Raw genomic sequence first — 14,663 nt, forward strand, 5'->3', positions numbered from 1 at the left:
CGTCTTTTCATATACTACAGGTACCAAATTTGAAAAAAAGAGAAACTGATGGGGCAAAAATTAAAGGTCGTAAAGCACAGGGGTGTACATGGTATTTAACCCTAAAATATATTATGTGTGCATTATTTTTGTTTTTGTGTTTTTGTGTTTTTTTTGGAATTGTTGGACTTATTCCGAAAGAGTGGGCCCAAGTTAGCGGCAACGGTTAGAAGTCCAGGCCCAGAGTAATCTTTATCTTTACCCTCACCGCCAAGCCAGAAGCAGAAACAGCTCCAACTAGCAATCTCTGCCACAGTAATCCTAACTCTTCTTCTTCTTCTTCCTAGTTATTATTGAGAAATACAAGAGAAGCAGAGGAAATGCTGCTGGCAAAAGCTCCTCCTGCTCCAATACCTGTGAACTTGAGCGCCAAACCTAAACCAAGGCTCCTTGAACCCAACTGGAAGTCATCGAGGGGGCTCAAATTGGTTGTTAGAGCTGGGTATACTCGCACACCCCTGGAAACTTCTGGAGCTTATCAGCTTATCGATGATGACACCGGTGAAAAGTTCATTGTTTGGGGAGGAAGTGATGATGATAATCATGGCTCTTCTATTCCTTCCAAACACACTCTCTCCTGGAAACCATCCACCGCTAAAATTTTGAAAAAAAAGGAACGCTACAATGGTCCGGATGATGCTGGAGATACAACGACTTCCATAACTGGTAATTATGCTAATGAACCTGCTCTTTCTGCCCAATTATTGAATTTCTGCACAATGCATTGGAACCCTACCCCAATTGAAATAATTTCTGGCTGAATCCCTTAAACCAGCGCGCAGAAACGATCGAAATGTATGACCATTCCATACTAATGCCATACGCTTAACGTTCAAATTCTACCGAGGCATTTATTTAACATCTTAATGCCATATGCTTCTAGCTTCAGAGTTAGAGAAGCTATGTCAATAAAGAGGAAAGTCTTAAGTTTTCTCTGCTTCTATCTGCTAAGAAAATCATATTAGTAGCAAATCATGGGGCCGGTGGGTGGTGGCTAGTGAGGAGTGGGTTGGCTCAACTTTCCATGCAATGGGCTCCAATGAAGAAGTGGATTGCTGGGTAGTTCTGCCTTTTATCCCTGTTAAAATCATTTCTTGTCTTGGCCCCAAAATGAATTGAACTTATTGGTCTTGCGTTCCAAATGTATGGTTTTGAAAGAATTCAATTGCAATTGGATTTTAGACCTCATCTACAGGGAGGTTCGAAGAGGCTGAATGATTTATTTTTCTCATGTTTATTCATTTAATCCATTGCCCTCATAGGTTTTTTCTTGTTTGACAGGAAATGAGTGTGTGCCAGCTACTACAGCCAGTGGTTCTCGAACAGCATTTCAGAGGGGCTTTGCAGGAAATTTTGGGAGACTAAAACCACAGAGAGTGAGAGCTGCTGTAAAAAATACTTCTCAGACGAAGCAAAATGCAAGTGAAAATGATGACAAGCTATTTATAGAAAATAAGTCATTTGGTAAGTCTGTCATTTCACACCCTAAACTTGAACATATTGGGAGAAAGCAGAAAGAAAATGCCTTCAGAAATAGAGGAATAGTTGCAGGAGCTTCCCAGTCACAAGAAGTCAGCGACATGATGAAAATAAGGGGGACATCAGATGATTTTGATCATTCTGACATAACTCTGAAACAAGGTTTTGAACCATGCTTAGACAATCTAAACAAACCGGCTAAACATTCCAAATCTGACACTGAAACTCGGATGTCGGAAATTTCAGCTCCAAGAGTTTCTGCTCGTAACTTAAGAGGTTGGGGCAGTGGAGGTTCTACGCATAACTTTAGATCTGAATCGTCTGACTTTCTAAAGCAAAGGAGGAAGTTGTCCAGTGGCAGTGGCTTTTTTAGTAAAAGATCCTTTAGAGACTTGGGCTGCAGTGACTTTATGATTGAATCTCTAAAGGAGCTGCTTTTCTTGCGCCCTTCACATATACAGGTATATCGACATTATCTTCATGTTGGGAACATATAGGTACATAAGAAATGTAATCAACGTTTATTCGAAAAAGCAACCCCAAAGATTTGGGATCTCCATTCAAAGAATTTGGTTGGGCACATGATTTGGGTCCTATTAAATTTCAGAATTGTCCAATTCGTAATATTTGCCTGAAAATTTACTAGGTTCTTTTCAATTATCTGGTCTATGAATTAGTTCCACTGCTATTCTAGTACTTCAGAGCTTCTTACTTGCAAGTAACAGGTATCTGACTTTATGGCCATCTTATCTGCTCAGTTGCCATTTGACCATAAATACGTGGCCTTATGCATGCTCTATTTTCTTCCTATCTGATTGTATTTCAAGAGCTTGCTTCTTTTGCGATATGGTAGATCTTTCATAAAATTTATCATTGTAGTTGTTCTTTTATACTTCTGTAATTAGGTTTTAACCACCTTGTCCTTTTATGTAAATTCAATCTTTGGAAAAGCTGTTTACTTCCTTTGGGATAACATCACTCTTCTTTCTCTCTCTCTCCCTCTGTGTACCGCCCCCTCCGCCCGTGTGGGGGAACAAAACTGAGTTGTACATTGTCTTCTGGTTCATTTTGGTTTGGCTTATGTAATTGCATTACAAAACTGAGATGCTTTTACTGTCTGTGCCGACAATCATATTGCATTCCAATTTCCGGGAGGTGATCTCAGACACCTTGCATCTGTCTGGATTTAACACCATACCAGTATTTTTATGACAACCTCCTGCCTTAGGTTCAAGTAAAAGTGTACCTTACCTGTTACATTTCAGATGGCAGTTTGTAAGAAAGTACCTATCGTTGTTAACGCTTTATGATTTCTTAGAGGATATGATATACATCTACTTCAATTGGAACTAAGTCGTAGTTGAATTAAGTTTTGTATGATTTACATCTAATATAGTGTGAAGTTATGTAATTCAAACTGTACAAAGGTGTGCCCTAAACCATTTTTTTATTGGCTAAAACTCATATTTGTCAAAGAAAGCTCATTAAGCTTAAGTGTTGAGTGCAACTTATGCCGATGGTGGACATCTTGAATAACAGGCAATGACATTTCCACCTGTTATTGAGGGGAAGAGCTGTATTATAGCCGATCAAAGTGGATCTGGGAAGACATTGGCATATCTTGCACCAATAATTCAGCGTCTTAGGGAAGAAGAACTGCAAGAAGTTAGCAAAAGCTCATCACAAAATCCTCGAGTTGTTATCATGGTACCAACTGCTGAGTTGGCTTCTCAGGTCAGTTGCTCTTGTGCTCAACTCATATCAGCACACTGCTTTGCTGTATCACTTTTGCACGTTTTTCTTCATTTTGCTATATTTGGCTTTTAGTTTTCTATTAAATTTTGCTCAATCGGCTAGAGACTACGCCTCATGAAGCGGAAGTCACTAGTTTGAATCTCTCATTCCCTCCCCTTGGCGATAAAAAATTACTTAAAAAAAAAAAAAAAATTTAACTTCTGGATTTTGTTCTTTTAAGCATTAATGACGATTATCTCTTGTATAGATCTTGAATACTAGGGTTGCACCCCTCTGCACTTATTAATAATATGCTTTACCTATGTAAAAAATAAAAAATAAAAAATCTCTGTTTAATTCTGGCATGTTGTTGCTTAGATGACAGTTGACCAACCATCTCATGTTTCCATCTCTTCAATTTGTTTGACCTAAGTCTCCCTGCACAAGAAAGATGCACTGTTACATTTAGTGTATGAAATTTTTTTTTGTTTTTACTTTTTAGTTGTATTCACTTGCACTTTCTCTTTGATTAATCTTCCATCACTCTTATGGACCTCCGAAACTTGTACACTGACAGTAAACTTCAAATCTTGAAGGAAATAAGTTTGTGAATTGTAAATTTTGTAGACTTGAACCAGAACCATAACCATAATCATGACTTTGTTAATATTAGATCTAATTCTAGAACCATAACGATTAACGAATACTTTGTTAATATTAGATCTAATTCCTTTCTCATTTTCCTTCTTTGTGTCCTTTCTTCTTGAACTAATCCAAGAATATCTCATCTCCAATAAATTAAGCGATTAGGAATGTCAAGTTGCAGGGCTGCTTGGATGAGTGAAAAAAGAGGACCTGGAAGAGGTAGTTTGATGCAGGACAACCCCACAAAAATTAAGGAACTATGAAAGAGGGAGAGAAGCCAGAGAAAGAAGAGAAGAAGCCCTGAAGGGAGGGAGAAACATGAAACAAGGGGGGGATAATTGACAAACCATCACTCAGTTTTCATTCATCATAAGCTGTCAATTACAATAGAAATTTATACTTAAATAGACTAAGAGACTAAACCCTAGCCCTAGGGCAACACGGTCAACACCCATTTAATAACTTGCTTAACATATTTTTATTCACTTACCTAACATAACCTAAGACACTGACAATTTACTTTTATTGAATTACAATAAGAACCGACTCATAAAAATTAAATAAAACATAAACTAATACACTAAATTAAAACTGAAATAAAAATGAAAAATCTTGCTACCGCACTCTGCATCATAGTTACTCCTACCCAAAAAATCAAAAAGAAAAAGAAAAAGAGATGAGGTAGTTACAAAAGACGCGTGTATAATATTTTACAGATTGAATGTCCCTAGATAAGGGTACTTACCAAAAGAGGTAAAGGTGAAAAAAAAAAAAAAAAAAAAACTGTATATATCGCAGAATTGTGATTTGGAAGTCATGAAGCCTGAACAAATAGTAGGGATCAAGAGATATTTGAGTTTGTGGATTTAAAAATGGATTTTGTCCATTATTGAGATGATACTCCATGAAACTCATTTGATATTGGTTATCTTGATGCCATGTGATTGTATAATACGATAGTACGCTGCCGCACATGCATCAATGTAATCTCTAATACTATTTCCTTTCAAGTATGTTAGTACTACCTTGAGTTCGATGATTTGTATGAGCCCATAATTAACTTCTTGAATATATAAGTTTCATTGTGATGTAGAATCTCTAACCCTATTTCCTTATAAGTGTATTGTAGACCACCCTGATTTGATGAACTTTTGATTTGTATGAAGCCAAACTTCACTTTTTGAATATAAAACTTTCGTTGTACATAATGACTTCCTACAAATTGGACCCTTGTTCTCTATATTTTCTATAACAAAAACCATCTCAATATCCTTATACTGGGAATAGGAATTTTTATTAGGGATGTGTGTTGCATCATTTCTACTATGGGCCCTTTGCTTGTAGGGAAACTAGTTGTTATGCTATATAGAATATGTAAGTGTTAATTGAATAGGTAATCAAGACCCATGATGAAAAAATGTCACCATTTATAAATGCAATGTGATGCTTGTTTACATTTAAGTTAATAAAAATATTTTGACATATGGTTCTGGATATGTTATGACTGTTAATTTAAATGAAAACCTTTGCAGGTTTTGTGTAATTGCAGATCGATCTCAAAATTTGGGGTACCATTCAAATCTATGGTTGTGACCGGCGGTTTTCGGCAGAGAACTCAATTGGAAAATTTACAACAAGATGTCGATATTCTAATTGCGACGCCTGGTCGGTTCTTGTTTCTGATCAAAGAAGGCTTCTTGCAGTTAACAAATCTAAGATGGTAACCTAATTTCCCGTTAATTTATAACATATTTCTTTGTCCTATAATTGTGCCCATTTGTGATTTTTGAGAATTATAAGCATTTTAATATGAATTTTTGTGCAGTGGGTGTCATCCCATTTGATCTTGTATATTGTTCTCTAAGTGTACAATAAGTAGCAGCATAGTCTTCGTCATACTTGTAATCTTTGACAGGACAGCCTTTAAAGGTCAGAATCCTTTAGAATTCCTAGGGGATACACTACAATGTTGAGAGTGATGTGGTTCCTCAGGTTCTTTATAAGATACTCTATGATGTAGTTCCTAGGGTACTCTATAAGATAGAGTTCCTTAAATTTGAATGATTGTTTTCAGTTCATATGGTTATAATTTTGCCACCTCAACATTTATCACTTTTAAAATGTTCTTAATTTCTGATAAACATGAATTTTGGTTTGATGAAGTTAAGGTTGAGTTATTAAATGCAGTAAGTGCTTAGGTGGCAAAATATGAACCATTTGTTTGAAAACAATAGTTGGGCTTTTAAGAACTTGACAAAGTAGAGTATGCTAGGAACTTTAGAGGATTCTGATCTGTCTACAAAAACCTATTGTTAGTTAGAGGGTAAAATGGGACAAACTTAACTTATCATGTTTTAGATATTGTGAAGTATCTTGCATTGGGTGATAAAGGCTATTAAATAGGGGAAAAATCATGGGTGTAAGCTTAATTTTGAACGTGGAGAGAAGTTTTTAATGCAAACATGTATATGCTTTGCACAGTAATTTAGGGGATTTTGAGAGTTGTTGGTTAGCAACCACTTACCACATTAGTTATTTTCATATTCAATAATTTATAGGAAGAGAAAGAGTGAGGGGGGTTTCTCCAATATAAAGTGGAGTGGATGAAGTAGAAGTTGAATGGGAGTGCTATGTGATTAATGAAATATTTGTATCTACATGTACACAGTATAGTATGAATATACATATGTAGTTATGTTCCTGAAAATTTTGAGGATTTTAATGTATGTTGTATTAGAAATAATTAAAAAGGAGTTATGGAGAATAAATGTATTTTCTCAGTCCCAATGTAATCAATGAATTCATTATGACTCCAGCTGGTATTAATCTACTTTGTTTACAAGCATAGCCTCCAGACTCTTCTGTATTCATGTTCAAATTTCAACCTGTTGTTCCACTCATTGATTTTAATCTAAAATTGTCCTTCTCAGTAGTTCAGCTAATCTTCTCACTTTATGCATATAGTATGAAGTGAACTTGTAGTAACATGCTATAAGAGTGTCGATACTTGGCAACCAATTTTACTTTTGATGTGGAATTGCTCTCAATATAAAATTGTTTAATGCATGTAATTGGCTGAGAACTAGAGCTGACATGCTATGTAGTGAGTAAATAAGTGCCTTTCACCCATTTAATAGGGATATTTATATAGTACATGCTTGCCTCATGGCTGCTCAGAAAATGAAGGTGATTCAACTTATGTTTTCCTTATGGCCATGATTAGGACATACTTCATGTTGGTTTCTTTCACTGGCTGGTATGTGTCCATACTAATCTGACAAAAGCTAAACAGTAGCTGTGCTGAATGTACCTTGTATCTTCCTTTGGTGCTGCAGCTGTACTGTTATTGTCTTCCACTGGAACAAATTTTAGTTTGGGGAACTCCTAGTTGTGACCCATCAAATAATCTTTATTACCTGCATTGATGGATCTACCAGCATGGCACAGCTATGTTTTACAAGATATTAAGCCAGTGCTAAAATTAATTAAAACGTTGTGTTGCAGCGCTGTGTTGGATGAGGTTGATATACTCTTTAATGATGAGGGTTTTGAAGTAGCATTGAAAAGTTTGATAAATTCTGCACCTGTTACCGCACAATATCTATTTGTGACTGCAACTTTACCACGAGAGATATACAACAAACTAGTTGAAGTATTTCCCGATTGTGAAGTGATCATGGGACCTGGTATGCACCGTATAAGCCCTGGCCTTGAAGAGGTTGGTTTCAATTGTTCTTTTCTTTTCTTTTCTTTTCTCTTTCTTTATTATTGTTGTTATTAGGCCTAATTACATTTTGATCCTTCCAAGTTAGCTTAATTGTCAGTTTGGGTCATTTAGTTTCTAGTTTGGGTGATGGTCACGCTAAAGTTTCATATTGTTGTCAATTTAATCCATCCTTCCATTTCTGTCGCTTAGATTCATTAAATATTGTGAGACTTACATGTGATTGCCAAAACAACGTCCTACTGTTAAAAGAAAAATTGTGAAAGAAAAATTGCTCTAGGAATAAGAAAAGAGAGCAAAATAACTGTCTTTCCTTCTCTCTTCTGTCTCTCTATTCTCCAGCCCTCATGCGTGGCTACAATCCTACAATCATCAAGTTTGTTCAGTACCACAGAAACCTCAAACCTCTTTCTCCGTCAAAACCTTCAAGACACATTGACAATTCCACATTGGATGACAACAGCAAAGGCGAGCTCATAGTTCCCTCGTTTTGGGCTCATTTCTGGCCCCATTTTGATTGTACTGCCACAGATGACGATGACAAGGTTGAAAGGTAGCTAACTGGGGTGTGAAAAGAAAAGAGAATGAGCTTGAGCAGTTGAGGATGTTGGGATGAGAGTACCAGGTGGTCTAAGTTCTTATGACTGAGAAGAAAGTTCGACGGTGGTACAGTTTCTATGGGATAGTGATGGATTTGGCAGTGGTGGGTGGCTAGCTTCAGTAGGAATTGGACTCAGCTTTTCCCCCTTCTTGCAAAGTGCTCCATCATATTCGAAGTATTAAATTGTAATAGCAAAAAAAAAAAAAAGTGAAAAAGAAAGAAATACCTGGAAGAAAGCAAAGTAGTGATAAAGTTTGGCCAGTAACCATTGAAAACTTGAGACTCTTTTTTTTTTTTTGATAAGTAAAAACTTGAGACTCTTTTAATGGTATGGAGTTGGTGATTTTATTTTTTTTGCTGCCATAGGTGTCTGAGCTAAAATTCAGGTGGGTCCAATAATGCACAGCACACAAAAATTTCTTCTTTAAGCATTAAAGATATACATGGGTAAGCATTGAATATAAAAATGTGTAAAATGTTCTAATCATGATTATTAATTACAAGGTCGCATGTCCAGGTTCTTGTAGACTGCAGTGGAGAAGATGGGATTGAAAAAAATCCAGAAACTGCTTTCTTGAATAAGAAATCTGCTCTTCTGCGGCTGGTGGAGGGAAGCCCAGTGTCCAAGACAATTGTTTTCTGTAACAAGGTACGTTCGAGCTCTTATATGCATTGGGGGCTCTCTGTGTAATTCTAGTATAGCTGGCTTGTGTCTCACTGTGAATTTTGCCAAGTTCTCAGTTTCTTACTTGATCAACATATATAGAGAGAACATATTAGAGTTGTAAGAATAGATTATTTATCTAACATTTAATTCATAAGTTATTTGAAAGCTTTCTGATTTACGGTAGCTTGTACCTTCTTAATTTGCAGATTGACACATGTAGAAAAGTTGAGAATGCATTAAAACGTTGTGATAGAAAAGGAACTCGTGTCCAAGTTCTGCCCTTCCACACTGCTGTGGCTCAAGAATCAAGGCTTGCAAATTTTAAGCAGTTCACCCGTTCTCAGGCTGATGAAGTCTCTCAGTTTTTGGTTTGCACTGATAGGTATTTTATTTGGGTTTTATGCATTATTCACCTTTGTTCAACTTTCATGGCACCAGCACTAGGGTCAGGTTATTAACCTTTCTATAAGATGAAATGCATAATATAGCAGCTTTGATGTAGCTGAATTTGTTTTTTCAGAGCATCCCGCGGAATTGACTTTACCGGGGTGGATCATGTTGTACTTTTTGACTTCCCACGTGATCCTAGCGAATATGTGCGCCGGGTTGGGAGAACAGCTAGAGGTGCTGGAGGGAAGGGTATGGCATTCATCTTCGTGGTTGGGAAGCAAGTTTCCCTTGCACGAAAGATAATGGAAAGAAGCCAAAAGGGTCACCCATTGCACGACTTGCCATGTGCTTAGCTGATGAGTTAGAAAGCGTTCCTAGAAGGAACGATAACTGATGCAATCGCTGACTACTGCTGGTGAATGACCGGCAACTGCGAAAGAGAGAGACCTCAATAGCTCATGCAATTGCATTCTGGAGGGAAACACGCAGTATTTCCAGCTTGTTCTCTCAGCTAGGCAATATTTTACGTAGTTGCTACTTTGTATTGTTTCCATCTGAGAAGAAAAGAAGGAAAATGAAAAAGAACGTGTACTTGCATAATCATCACTTTCAGGGCAAGTAGTAACTTAACCAACGGATCTTGCTTGCAAGTTGCTCGGTTCTTTTGAAGAAGAATCTTAACCAATGGAACAGGCTAAGGCTAAGGGCATAACATATGTTCCTTACATCTTACATCTATTCTTTTACATTGGTTTTGTACTGGTACATCTGCTCTATATTCTACAAGAAATAGTCGAAGTTATAATTGGAGTTTCTTAAGTTGAATTTAGGGAAAATGATTCTTACACAACTCAAGATACATTGGTGGGATTTATTCATGCTGGGACTCACATGTATGGGTCTCACCAATGTATTTTGCGTTATATAGGAATTGTGTAAGTCGGTTGTGCAACAAACACATCACATATCCATGACAAATCAGGATATCACAATCTCCCAACCCAAAATCCTAACATTTTTGGATAAGGCTCTTTATTGCACTGTAATGTCCTGATGCCATACCACGTTACTAGGTTAGCTCTAATACAATTTGTACACCAAGAAAAGAGCTAGCAATATCTTCACCATACCCAAAAAGAGCAGTTAAAGTTTCAATTTGATTTTCCTAGAATTATGTATAAAACCCATTCTCACCTACTACATAATGAATGTGGGACTTGGTACTAATGTAATGTCTTTACAATTTACCTTTTCAATGCGAGACTAAACACATTCATTGCATAACAATATGTGATTTCACCCTAGTTAAATCCCTATCATCCTCATTAGGGGTGTCTTTTCATTATAATCTCCTAGAACCACATTCCATAACTAGTTTGTAGTGACCCACATAAACATTAGCCACATATGCTCTATACTTCGAAAGGGCTAGTCAAAATTATATTGAGAGCTCCCTAGAATCACTTACAAAACTTAGTTCTAGCTATCACATAACCAATGGGAGACTTAATGTTACAGACCAAAGGAGCAAAAACAAAATTCTGCAGAAACAAATCAACATCAGAACAAACCATTCTGCAGAAACAGAGAGCAAGCACAAAGCTACACTAAGACCCCATTCTCAATACCCAAATTACAACAGATGTCTACATTTCCTGTAGTTCTACAAAAATGACCTTTCGTTAGCATTCTTTTTCTGCTGCGGTAGGCCGAGTGGGAGAGAAACAGAGAGGATTTTCTTTCCTGTTTTTCTCACACTGAACCGAGAGAGAGAGAGATATGCAAAGAAAGAAAGAGAGCCTCTACAAGAGAAAAACAGAGAGAATTGAGAAAAGAAGAAGCTGTTCTAGAGTTGCTGGCCAAATGAAAAACCAGAGAAAGGAGAGGCCGGGAGTGAAAACTGAAGAGGGGTTGCTTCCTAATTATATAAACCTTGAACAGTTTCGATCACTTTGGGAGGAATTGATCCAACGGCTGGGATAACAGCAGGTGTGCGATGAGTCACTAGCGTCAGCATTATATCCCTTATCATCAACTAACCGGCACTTAGCTTCTAACTTAGGAACTAACCCGCGTAATTTTGTTTCTGTAGTTCTGCGTCGATCGAGCGCCAGTTATTGGCGATCGAGCGTCATGTAGATCGATCCCCTATTTACGGGATCGATCGTCGTGTTGATCAAGCGCCAAAATGTGTAGATTGATCGTCGTCGCAATCGAGCTCCACTTCTTGTCGATCGAGCGCCATCCTTAGCTTAGCTATTTATAATATCGTGTTTTGTTCTATATATATATATATAGTTGCAATATGTTTTTATTTCTATTTTGATTTATAATTATAAACGTGCTTCAAATACTAATGAATATTTAATCTTATAAATATACATATAAATTACCAATGAATATTTAATTCTATAAATATTCATACCATTTTTATATTATTTTATCATTATTATTAGGTCATAAATTCTAATTTAAGACATTATATTTTATGTCTTAAAATCTGGGGCACTACAAAAACAACACCAACAGAAACTATACAAGCTAACAACATCAAACCGTCAAGTTAAAGTTTAGGATGTTACCTCTCGAAGGGAATAAACCCAAGATATCCTCCTCTCTCCCAAACCTTCTCCTTTTGCTTACTCTAGGGTTCTCAGGTGAAAAGGGTGACCAAAATGGGAGGGCTGGATGTAAGGATGAGTTTATAGAACTCTAATGGTTGTGCAATTGGGCTGAGTTGTCCAAGGTTTTAAAAAAAAATGCTTCCAGACACTCATCAAATGTTCGAGATCCAACATTGAACGTTCAGCATCCTACTTGATCATTTGAGATCCAACTTGAACGTAAGTCATCGAGCATTTGATGTCCCACCCGAACGTTTGGCCTTCACAAAAAATCTTAAAAGTTCAAAAACTCTACCTCTAAACACTTGTAACAATCTCCATACTCAATTATACCAATTAAAGCATACTTATCCCAAATTAAATGTCAGGGTACTACACGTTGTCCTCTACCTCGAATTCCAGTTTCCGTCTAAACTTGTAGACATAGCTCTTCTATCGACTTCAGACTGCTTCCATCCTCTATCTAATGAGAGCTACTTTGTCTCGGGTATCTTGAATCATATCTGGCCTAAACAACTGTCTCTCGCCAACGTTGTTCCAATACAACGACAACTAACATCATCATTTAGCAAAGTGATATGACCAAATTTTGTCAAAGTGATACGAGAAAATTTTGTCTTAGTTTAGCATGCAAGACTCCAAGAAAGGGTTGCTTCCCTTCAGGCATGAAGTTCCTCTTTCTAAGGAGTAGTGTCTTAAGACACCTAAAGAAGAAGAACAAATGAAGGCAGTTCCTTATGCTTTAGTAATAGGAAGCCTCATGTACATCATTTTACTAGATTGACATTTGATCTATAGTCATCATGGTCATCATATATCAGTAAAATCCTAGACCACTTCTTTGAGTAGCGATTAAGCATATGCTCAAGTATCTTTAGAAAACAAGAGATTATATGTTTGTCTACCATAGTGAGGATTTGACACCCACTGATTATATAGATTCGAACTTCTAGTCGAATCATGATTCCTGGAGATCTACCTCACGGTATGTGTTTACTTTGGGTGGTGGAAAGGCTGAATATGTTGCAGCTTGTGAAGCAGTAAATGAAGCTGTTTAGCTCAAAAAATTCTTGATGGATCTTGGTGTGATGAGTATGGAGTAGTCTCCTATCATGTTTTGTGACAACATTGGAGTGGTTGTACAATCTAAAGAACTGATAAATAGCAAGAGAGGGAAACACATTGAGTGCGAGTATCATCTTATTAAAGAGATAATGACAAGTGGAGACGTGGTTGTGACAAAGATAACTACAGCAAAGAATTTGGCATACCTTTCACTAAAACTTTGTCTCAAAAGAATTTTGAGTCTCACTCAAAGGGAATATGTGTCAAATGTATACCAAATTGGATTTGAAGGAAAGTGGGAGATTGTTAAGGATAGTGACCTAAAACCCAATTTGCTTTGTGTGACATTTTCGGTTTAATAATGAAGTTTTTTTTTCTTAATTATTTTCTTAGATAAATTAGAACATTGGGCATATCTTTACATAGATGTGTGTGACATTTATGTATATGTAGTCCTTAAGTTATATTGAATATGATTTAGATATGCTAATGAGATTATCATATAGAAGATATAAGCCATAATACCTTGTGACTTACAAACGCTCATTCATAGTAAGTGATAGAATTGAGCATTCTATCTAATAAGATTATAACATATCAATCATAATGATATATCTTGATCATGGAAGCGGAAACTTCTAATTGATATGTTAGTATGGTTACAATGCACTAAACTGGACCATATGAGTTGTTATTGTATAAACTATTGTCAATTAAATAACTTGAACTCACAACTGCTTATAGCATTGACTCTCAATCTTGAGAGGAATTTGAACTCAAATGTGAAGTGTAGGTCACTTTAGGACAGAAATTTCATACAAACCAGTTTGTAGAAAATTTCATACAACCTACATATAAAATTGACATGCGTCTCATGGCAAATAGCATGTGCTTCTCACATGCTTTTTTAAGAGCATTAATAAAAAATAAAAACATGTGCTTCTCACATGTTTAAAGGACACATGTTACTCTTATATGTGGGTTGTATGAAATTTCTTACAAACCAATTTGTAGAAAATTTTTGTCCATCACTTTAATACATTTAGAAGTGAGATCTTTCATGGTCAAAATCTGTGTAGGAACACTTCTCCAGATGGAATTCATAATCACTTTACTAAAATTAAATATACTAAATGAAATATTGACTTAGAGTGAGAATAATCATTGATAATGTCGTGTGGGAGAGAGAAAGACAAATAAGATCTCATTTTCAAACTTGCATAAGAAACTTCAGCCAGGCTGAACTTGTAGCGAGCTGTGTATGGTGTGGTAATGGCTATTTTAGTTGGCATGGGAAGAGAAAAGTATAGTGAATTTCACCACGAACACCTAGGTAGTAGCTAGCTAGCTCGTGTGAAAACGATATAAATAGAGGCGCTTCAAAACGACGTGAGCGATAGAGCAGATCGATCATATTCAAACCATGGCCTTGAAATATTTGATGACATCACTTGTGTTTCTGGGATTACTGATTACCGTTGTCTTCTCCAACAAAGCAAGCAACCCTGCAGACATCACTTCCGACGTCTCACTGATTAATATTGAGGGGAAGAAGCTTCTAACTAATAATTACAAAGGAATGGGGAGAGACATTGTTGACCAAATCATTCAAGCCTTTAAAGCAACAAAAGCTAGTGCGCCTGGGTATCCCATTCATGCTTTCTTCCCATTATGAATTTACGCTTAATTATGAAA

The 14,663-nt window shown here is 36.5% G+C and overlaps 1 protein-coding gene across 1 annotated transcript; it reads left to right on the forward strand.

Annotated features, from left to right (window-relative positions):
* Positions 1-256: 256 nt before the first annotated feature.
* On the forward strand, positions 257-10,098 carry LOC133880515 (DEAD-box ATP-dependent RNA helicase 50). The gene is made up of 8 exons (XM_062319465.1): positions 257-705; positions 1,321-1,979; positions 3,058-3,252; positions 5,430-5,617; positions 7,402-7,615; positions 8,740-8,871; positions 9,096-9,271; positions 9,410-10,098. Exons 1-8 carry the CDS (start codon positions 360-362, stop codon positions 9,630-9,632), a joined length of 2,133 nt encoding a protein of 710 aa, XP_062175449.1. The 5' UTR covers positions 257-359; the 3' UTR covers positions 9,633-10,098.
* The last annotated feature ends 4,565 nt before the right edge of the window (positions 10,099-14,663 follow it).

This window comes from Alnus glutinosa, chromosome 10 (genome assembly GCF_958979055.1).
Source record: "Alnus glutinosa chromosome 10, dhAlnGlut1.1, whole genome shotgun sequence".
Taxonomy (NCBI): Eukaryota; Viridiplantae; Streptophyta; class Magnoliopsida; order Fagales; family Betulaceae; genus Alnus; species Alnus glutinosa.